Source organism: Silene latifolia, chromosome 1, assembly GCF_048544455.1.
Source record: "Silene latifolia isolate original U9 population chromosome 1, ASM4854445v1, whole genome shotgun sequence".
Classification (NCBI taxonomy): Eukaryota; Viridiplantae; Streptophyta; class Magnoliopsida; order Caryophyllales; family Caryophyllaceae; genus Silene; species Silene latifolia.
The window spans coordinates 23,021,901-23,032,464 of NC_133526.1; the positions used below are offsets into that span (position 1 = coordinate 23,021,901).

The 10,564-nt window shown below is 36.3% G+C and overlaps 1 protein-coding gene across 1 annotated transcript; it reads right to left on the reverse strand.

Moving 5' to 3' along the window:
- Positions 1-737: 737 nt before the first annotated feature.
- On the reverse strand, positions 738-2,329 carry LOC141655872 (uncharacterized). Its single transcript, XM_074462909.1, has 2 exons — positions 1,087-2,329; positions 738-961 (listed from the first exon to the last, which is right to left on the reverse strand). Exons 1-2 carry the CDS (start codon positions 2,292-2,294, stop codon positions 949-951), a joined length of 1,221 nt encoding a protein of 406 aa, XP_074319010.1. The 5' UTR covers positions 2,295-2,329; the 3' UTR covers positions 738-948.
- Between the last annotated feature and the right edge of the window lie 8,235 nt (positions 2,330-10,564).

Consider the following 10,564-nt stretch of genomic DNA (forward strand, 5'->3'; position numbering starts at 1 on the left):
AAAGAAGACCCAAGTCCTTTACCTTCAAACCTGCACTCGCATATGAGGGATGCTTGGAGTATTGCACTTATCCAGAAGTAACATCTTCATGCTCTCCATTCATATACTCGTATTCACCAACACTTTCTTCCAAATTTGCACTCATGTCTGAACATAGTTCTAGGCATGAACCTAAGCAAGTTTTACAAAGAAGACTGGATTCTTTGGAGATTAACATAGTATTTATTGCCAACAATGTGTTTGTGGCGTTTTCTAGGGCTACCTCAAGAGAGAATAATCCCATGCGAGCAAGAATGGAGATATGACTAACAAGGATAAGAGCAATTGCAGCATAGCGAAAGTGGGAACTGAAGTTGCATGACATCAACAAGGTACATGCCCGAGTGTTTGTTGATTATATCATCCAATTGTGTTTTGGTGGTGTCGGCATCAGACACTTAGACAGGATTACAGGAATAAGACGAATAAGTAGGACAAATATGAAGATTAAAAACGAGGGGAAGGTGGATCCTGATACATGTGAGTGATGCAAGTATGCAGCTATAGACTACGGGTACTTTTGCTGCGGTTCCAAAAACCACCCACCCAGAAAACAATCTCCATCCCCGAAAGAGTCTCTCCACCCTCGAAATCCCTGTATCTAGCAATTTTACAACACAATTAAAGCATAACAGAGAGAACAGATAGAAAAACATCAAGAAGAACACAAAATATAATTCATAGTTCAAATCTTTTCACAACTGAAAATCCCATTAAAAAAGGTCGAAACCTAACTGAACCCAAAATTAGCATGTCTAGCATAGGAATTAAAAAGAGAGAGATGATTCATCCCATTGAAGAACTAGCTCCTCAAAACTTACAGAAAAACCCAAAACGCTGAAGGGACACACTAATGAGTAGATGCCCATCAAGTTTCTTAAACCTCTTCAGCACCAATTTTACCAGCAACTAGGTCAAGCCACTGCAATACAAGATTTGCATCATCAGTAGACTTTTCAATAGTGTCGTAAGAAAACAATACTAGGAACTATATACATTCACTAAGCAAATATCAAAAGACAAGCGCTCAGGAAAAGAAGAAAGAACCTTGGGTTTGATGGAGAAAGAAGACTCTCTACATATAAATCAACGAAGTCTGAGCCAGCAATAAGCCGCTTTGTAGTTCCTGCTTCGAGCTGGCAAGACACCATGCCTCCTCCATGAATGCTCACTAACAGAAAAGTACCAAGATTTGTATCCATTAAGACTGCATTGGTCACCCTCCTATATACCAATGAATCATTCAGCTCCTCGTCTACCTCATAATCAGACAACTCGTGCCACAATTCACCATTGAACTGAAAAATCAAGGCATCTTGACATCCGTTCATTAGAATGGAAAGATACCCGTTATAGATGAGGGGGATTCTGACAATTTCAGGTTCTTCGTTAGGGTCATACAGGGGATGTGGTAGATCTTGAGTGTTTATGTACCCATTTTGTAGATCAACAGAAAACAGACAAGAGAAACTGATATCCTCCTCAAGATTATCATCATCAACGAATTCTCCTTCAACATCATAATTGTCCCTTCCCATCCTATCCGGAGGAAGACCAGCCAACCATAAGATAGAGTTTCCACACGTAACTTTAGGTCCGAGAATTAAACAACTCGTGCCACAACTAAAGCTCCCGCTACTCCAGCACTTGGTGTTAAGATTAAAGATTTCAGCTCTCACGCGATACTCAGGTGTTTCATCGGAAACACAATCAACAACCAATACTACAATTTTGTAATCCTTACCATTATATCCAAAGGCAATACTAGCAGGCTGATTATGCATCATCCCACTCGAACACAAGGGCGACTTAGGTATGGTAAAACTTTTGTGGGTAAATGGGTTCCAAACCATTAACTGGGAAGCTGAATTCCAGTTTTTTGCCCTACACACATATTTATGGAGGAGTATCAAGCCATTAACATGACCTACAGCCTCACATTTAAAATTTTGCTCAAGATTGATGGGAAAGATAAATTCTTTCGACATTAAAAAATCATTAGCAGCATTTTTGACATATTGATTCCCAATAACCATATTATTGTTTCTACGAACAACTATTAGCTTAGAGGACTCAGGCGAACGCATACCACGAGAGAAATGCAAGAAACCAAAGGAATCACTATCGATTAAGTTGCGAAAGTGGGTACAAGTAGACCTTAACCTGAGTAAGACCCTGATCGGTAGACGTAATAGGATTTCCGTCCATAATTCAGATGGAAAAGAGAGGAAACATCGTCTTCTTGCGACCGCCATTGTTGGGAAACGCTTCGATTTTTAAGAGCGCCAAATTTATGCGTGCAATGTGCAAGATTGAGTGAATATCTAATTATAATTAGGTTTTGAACCCGTGTACTGCACGGGTGGCAATATAGAGTGTTAATCAAAGTATATCTTAAATATGGCATATCTTAATTCATTAGTAGATTTTAGATGAAATTTTTTAGAAGTTATTTTTATTTATATGTATATATTTGTCAAGTTATATCTCGTTAATTTTATTCACAGTACATTGTGATTTTTTTCTTTTCATCTTGTTAAATTATACGAGTTTTAAGGGAGACTTAGTATTATTATATTACCTTCTCATGTGTTATATTTTATTTTATAAATGTGCTAAATGTTATGCTAATGTCTCCAAATTATATGAACAAATTGTAATTACTGTTTAAGACGATCTCATGTAGTAAGAAGGTCTCATATTGTAAGACAATCATATTATATATAAATCATTCACTTATTAGTAGCAATAATGAATAAGTTTTTTATGCAAAAAAGATCGTATTGACATATGAGATCGTCTTGTTATATAATATGTGTGAATAACATAACGTAGTAAAGAAAATTAATAAAACATTGTTAGTATGACCGGTCAACTTCCAACCCCAACGTGTCATGATCATCCAATCGTGACCCATGTGGCCATGTCCATGTCCACCACCCACCAGTCACCCATCACAATTCGCGATCCACCATTCACCCAGTCACCTTGTCGTGAGCCGTGAGTAGGGCTGTTCACTCAGTGGTCTGGACCAAAGACCAGACCGGACCAGGCCATTTGGTCCGGACCAGACCGAACCAGATTTTATTTGGTCCGGTCCACGGTCCACCTATTTACTTTACTTTGGTCTTCGGTCCGGTCCTGGACCAAACCGAATGGACCGCGGACCGGACCATGGACCGAAATTATATAAAAAAAAGAATATCTAAAATTCTAATAATGTTGATTTTACTTTCTACTTTGTTTACACGTATTATAATATGTGTACTATATGTACTTAAATCTAGTAAGAAGATAATGTTGCTTATTTTGATCGTTACGCACTTCTTGAATTCTAATTTTATGCTAAACTGAAGAAACCCAATTTGATTAAGCTAGTGTTGATGATGCCTTAAGACAAATTAATCTAATTTGTTATTTAATTGTGTGCCTCTTAAGTTTAACCATGTAGCATGAAGCTCCAATTGTCAATTCAAGGTTATCAAGAATGTCATCATGAAGATCAAAGTTGAAGATAGTCATTAGTGCTAATGTCATGTGTTGTAAGGTGATCGTTTAACACGAATTTACGTTTAGGTGCAAAAACAACAATTGAGTCAACAATTAATTAAGGCTCGTCTTTGAAAGAAATATTTCGAAAATATTTGAATCTTTGTTAAAGTGCTTTCAACTTTCACAAATGTTTTCTGGAATTATTTTGAAGTCTTTTAAAGAATATAGAGCTTTCAATGACTTGTTAAGGAGTTTCTTGCACAATAAGACACTTACTATAAATGGGTTGTTTGCTTTTACATTTATGGAAATCAGCCTATTTTATGCTTGTTTCTTGTTGAAAAACCCAGCCTATTTTTGTATGTGTGCACAATCTGATTTCTTGCAATCTTAGGCACCGATTTCTTGAGGAAGAATACTCGGTTGCTTGTAGAGGAATTCGGATGGCTTGTGCATGTTGCCCAAGCAAACTACTTACATTATTTTAATCACTTGTGCTTATGAGTGTAAGATATTTTAATGTAAAGTATACTACTTGAACATTATAAATAGCTTGCTTAATTCATTTTTACAAGTGTGCAACAAACGAGTTTTAAACTGAAAAAGACTTAAGCTTTCAATCGAGTAAATTAACTTTGCAAAACCGTTTATCATTTCAAAATCTTTGAATTTTTTGCAAGTTTGTTTATTTATCTTTTGAGTCTTTTACTTGAGTTTGTTGTTGCACCTAATCGTTTTAGTCGTGTTCAAGAATCCCGTGTTTTGTACTTAAACTTTATCTCCTCCGTTCAATTGAGTGAACAATATTGAGATAAGTGGTCTTGTAACAAACGGGTAGAACCAAAAAGTCTTAGGATAGAGTTATCCTTAAGCACGAAATCTTCGAAGCGGAGTAGCTTTTGAGCATGAAGTCTTTCGGCGGAGTAGCCCAAAGCAAAAGTCTTATTGCGGAGTAGCTTTAAGCAAGGAGTCTTTCGGCGGAGTAGCCCAAAGCAAAAGTCTTGGAAGCGGAGTAGATTTTAAGCATTAGCAACCGGAGTAGGTTGGGGAGTTGTTTTATTATTCGGGGTGGTCTTAGTTTGTATGAGTTTACTTCTGAGACGTTTAATAAAATAGCGTTGGACGTAGGTCGCGGAGTAGTGACCGAACCAATTTTTAAAAACCTCGTTAGTCGTGTCTATTTCGTTTTATTTCCGCTGCACACTCTACTCACGTTTTTATCTACAGAATCAACTGTTGAGTACACTGTAACTTCTGCTTGCTGAATCGTTGTTAGTACTTCTAACTCTCTAGTTCTAAGTATCGACTCCTCCTTTCATCTAAGCATTGTTTAAAGTGTTTAAGAGTTTTAAAAGAAGCTTTCATTAAGCTAAATTTTTAAATAGACACCTAATTCACCCCCTCCCCCTCTTAGGTGCCCTTGTCCGTGACTCTTCATAAACAATGTCAATGACGATCATATTTGGTCCACTTTGGTCCATTTGGTTCGGTCCGGTCTGGCCCACGCGTTTTTATGGTCCAGATCGGACCGGACCAATATTAATATGGCCCGGTCCTTGGTCCACCTTTTAACTCTTATTTGGTCTTCGGTCCATAGAGTTTGGTCCGGTCCGGTCCCGGACCAATGAACACCCCTAGCCGTGAGGCGAGTTTGAGTTATTATGATTTTTTTTAAAATCTCCAACATGACAATGAACCCCTCAACTTTGAATTAAACAATGGTGAAGTTAGGCTTCATAAGTTTCATTTATAGCAATTAAGGCCCATGAATTTAATTAAGAGTAAAATGCAACCCAGTTTTTTTATTTCTCATTAAACTATCACAAAAAATTATTTTATATTGATATTATTATTTGAATCGTAGCAATTTTTTTGTAATAATTTTAACCGTGTTACTATACAATATTATTCGTCTGTGAACAATTTACATCCTTCTATAATAAAAAAAATGTTATAAATTTCATGAATAACTCTTACATTGATGATAAATGGTCCACAAATTGTCAAAATTCTTAAAAAATAAAAATTTATTTGTATATTATTTATAAAAGACATAAAGTTGATTTTTTTATCAATTTGATTTTAAAATGATCATTTGGTGAAATAATTATATTTCTCGCAAACATTGAATTTTGATTATGTGGCGACTCTTAATCTTATTGAATTTCGCTAGCTTGAACGCATTAAGTTGTTTCTTATACCATACTCGTGTAATCGTGTTGTCTAGGATCACATATAGAGTAGTAACTATTACTCAATCCTATCTAAATTAAAGATTACATTCACTTTTCGGCAATCAATGTTCAAATTTGACCACGACTATTAACGACGTTAGTTTGTCATGTCTTCTAGTAAAATTTGAGCGGACATCATTTTTAGCTACTGACTCAATCTCTTTTTGTCATTATCAATCTATAATACGGAAATAACCAACATATTTGAGAAACTAAACAAAGTTTAACTTTTTTCAGCGCAATACACATCAATTACATATTACTACTCATTAAAATACAACCCCGATCATTCAACTCGCTAGGTATAAATTGTAAGCTATCAAAAGTTTTGTTCATTGCACACTATAATAATAGAAGGCAATAAAAATCATATACGGAGTGACAAATCATATAATAGTATATTAAAACCGTCTTATTCAATAACTTTTGATGGAGTGATAAATTAAATATCAAGGTGGGATATAACATACATAATTGAAGAACTTCACCATTAAAACCGTAATTAAATAAAATGTTAGTTATCAAAATGGACAACAAAACTTTGCATTTATCAAATTGATTATGTAGTCCTAAGGTGCATCCTCTAGTGGTACATATAAACTAAACTAAGATTTGTATTTATTTGTTATCTTTTAGCTTTATAAGACATTATGGCTAATGTCTTTGTTTTTTTTTCATTTTGTATTTTTTTAAGGATACATTCTCCCATGTTCCTTAGTTTTTAAGTGAAACGATGACGTAAAAAGTAGACCGAGGCATATGGAGGATTATCTTTCAGGGTGCTTCTTCCCGTCTTAAGATACTCGCCCTCTTTCACATACAAACCTAAAGAAACAAAAGAAAATATCTCAATATATAAACTAATTAACTATGCCAAGAACCTCTAAAGAACTATGCAAAGAAATTTTGAGAATTGTATATATCATACCAAGGAATAAAGATGCGGACTGCAGACCTAAACCAAAAAATCGAAATTTGAGTAATTTCACATACTTTGTACATATCTATTATATTTGAACATAAAAGTTCTATTCTATAATCACAATTTAGAGTAAAATTTTCTCAAACATAGTCATGAAAACATAACTTTTTAATAAATACAAACTTGAGGAACGAATACTTACCGTGAAAACTAACCATAAAAAGAATGTAAATAACATGATAACTCACTGCAAGAGGCACACATAGCTTGAATGCATTATTGACCCTTTCATCATAAACGTAAAGCCAAGTTCAATATAACAATTGGATTTCGAATACATAAATACTCAAATCAAAATTAATAACAATGGTCTATAACAAAAGAAAAGTTGTTTGAAATTACATACCTCGGTTAAGGGATGCACACCTCAAATCCTCAGCGCTCTAAGATTGATTCATCTTTGGGACTTACGGGCTATACATATCAAATAAACACATCCTAAACCAACTAATCCGTATAATGTGATTTGAGGAAAACATAGATAAAGGTTGCAAATCAATGTAATTAAATCATAAAAATTAGAAACATTATTTAAATTATCAGAATGACACAATGAATATGAGAAGTAGATAGATAACTATAATGTAATTAGAAACGATATAATATAATATGTGTATCTATCATATTCTAACAACTCATTCTAGTTCCACCATAGTTTATGAATAATATAAAGTAGATATAATAAATTATGGTCACAAAATTATACCGAAGTATTTTCCTTTTTTTTTGCTCCTAGATTGATGGAGGTAATTATGCTGGAGATAAATCCTGCATACTCTCATTCCACAATTAAAAAAAATTACCTTATATTGTTGTTCCCATAATATATGATATGAATGTATGATTGCGTAATTTTTAGGTCTTATAATATATCTTTTCCATAATTTATATACCATAATTAATATATACCAAAATCTGTACTTTGAATTTTTTGTATTCTTGTATATATATGAGAGATTATAGTTATGGAAAAAGAAGATCATTTCCTTGATTAGACGCGGATTTTAAGGAGCACGGTTAAATTGATGGCATATAGAGATATAGGTTTCCATTTTTTTTTACCAATTGTTATCCTAGAATTACACCACTGACATATACACTGTATCTACCCATATTTTTGTAGAAAAAGGCTAAATTCATTTGTATTTGACATGTGGCAGAAACCATCTGCCGATGACATGTGACAGATGGTTTCTGCTTTAATATAATATATGATATGATGATACTCCTATTGTGTAGCCCAATAAGAACATAGCCCAACATATTTATTTATCACACCTCATTAAGTTTGACTCGAACATTCGCCATAACTAACAAAATGAAATCGACAAGTATAACGAATTTACCTATCTTAATAATGACGTCATATAAAACACCTGGTGGAATACCCAGTTTTACCGAGAGTGATAAAAGACACTTTGGGAATGATGAGAGGACCTTTAAGCTTGATGAGAGTGTTGCTTGCAAGTAGAGTAGTGAGTGGTGCTAGAACGAGTGCATAAGACTCGACCGAGTATAACCGATACTCGACCGAGTAGGTGGCACTCGGTCGAGTATTATTAGGTGGGAACCCGGACCGGACCGGACCAAAATCCTTTAGGTCCGTTTTTTTTCGGGTTTGAATCAGACCAGTTCTATTTTTAAAGGTAGTTTAAGGTGATTTTTTTTGCTTGGACCAGACCAGACCGGAGACCGGTCACAATATTTATATGGACCCAAATACCCGACTGGATTATATTCGGTCTAGATCGGACCGGACCGGCCGGTCCGGTTTACCCATCCGATCTACTTTATGTGCAGCCCTAGGCAGATGTGTTCATGGCATAATAGAGATTCATGTTTAATGAGAAAGCATCATACTTAGTATATTGTGTGATTATTGTGTTACTTGTGGGCGTTGGTGGAGATTGGTGGTGTTGTGGTTGTGTTGTGTTGTTGTAGAGGAGATGTAAGGTGGTTCGGGGGACCGTCTTACGCTCATGTCGCTCCTTGGAAGCTTCCCACTCCAAGGAGGACGTGCACATTTATAGCTTGAGGACGGAGGGATTCGTGTAGTGTCACAAATTTGGCAGGGGATCGGTTAGCACCCGGGTTCGGTACTTCGGGTGCGTCCCGAGTACCTTTTTACGGACAGCGGTCCGGCTGTTTGGTGGCGATGTTGCGATGTCGTCACCCGGTTGAGGTGAATGTGAAGTTGTGGTTGGAGGAGGCTTTTAAGTGGTGTGTTTCATTATTGCATTTCATATTCATATTCAGATGTTATCTCGTGTGTAACACCCCCATTTATTCAGAAGCTTTTAGCTAGACATTCCCAAATAAATAGGACTGTTACCATCTCGCTTTCCCGAGGTAGTGAATAACAAAGTCCAACTCACCAAAGTACTTTACATTAAAACTTAGCGATTACATGTTCATTACAACTTAACCAACTAAAACTTAATATAAAATAATTACAACTCGCAGCGGAAATAAATATAGTGATTAAATATTCTATGTGGTCTAGACTTCTAGGTAGATTGGCCAAGTCCTCACGCATTCCTATAAGCTCCCAAGTCAGCTAATCTTTAGTACCTGTCAAATCTGCTCCCCATTAAGGTTCAGCACATGTGTTCACGAATACACTGTCAACCACGAGGTTGAGTAGGAATAGCCAAACAACAACAATAAATGAATATAAGAACAATATTAAATGCAAATGCAATGCATGCTCATGATCAATCCTCCGACGCTCCCGTTCATCCCGCCAATCCCTGGCCGGGGTAATCTCAATAACATCCCAGAGACAAGTCCTACAGAACCAGCCTGGGGAAACCAATGCAAGTGCTCATGATATGATATGCAAACAATATTATACTTACCATCCCATACACGAGGCTGGGGAAACCAAATCATATAATCATCTCAGTCACGAGTTGAGGTAGTCAATAATCAAATCATCTCAGTCACGAGCTCAGGTAGTCAATAATTAAATTATCTCAAAGCAACCAACCAACAACCATATATCATCCATCACAATTCCAACAATTCGACCAACACAATCAGATAATATCATTCAAGTAAACATTAAAGTGATTGAGTAACTATCCTACCTCGATAACGAATTCCGAGTCAAGTAAGCATAATAATAATACCAAAACCTTCCTTCAACAAACCCGAATAACAAGCACGTCAATCAAGTAATAATATTACCGTCTCACAAAGTCGATACCTAAATAAATGATAATAAACAAGAATTACATTCTAATAATAATTTAATATATTCCAACAATTAATTAAATCCGGGTTAATAACTCACTAACCCATTATCCCGACTCATTTTAATTAAACTTGATTAATTTACTAACTCAACTAACAAATAAATTATACCTAATGTGAACTATCACCCATAATCCCACAAATCCTCACGACATACCCATACACGTACATACACGCATTCACCGAAAACCGAAAACCGCAAACCCACCTTAAACATCATCTTCCCGACACCAATACTACAACCAAGCACTCCCACCATCAGCCCTCACTATCGCCTACACAACCACCCCTCTATCACCACCAGCAGCCTCCACCCATGGCCTCACCACGCTGCTCTAGACACCCTACACACTCTATCAAACACAAACACCCAACACACGTGCTCCCTCCTTTGCACCCGTCATCAACCACCATAACAGGCCGTGGCAGCCACCCCAGCCACGCCTGCCACCACCAAGCTCTGGTCTGACCACCGAGCCCATCACCACCAGCTACACCCTTCTTCAATTTCCCCTTCCTCCCCGACACAACCACAGCCACAACATCTAACCACAATACCGAA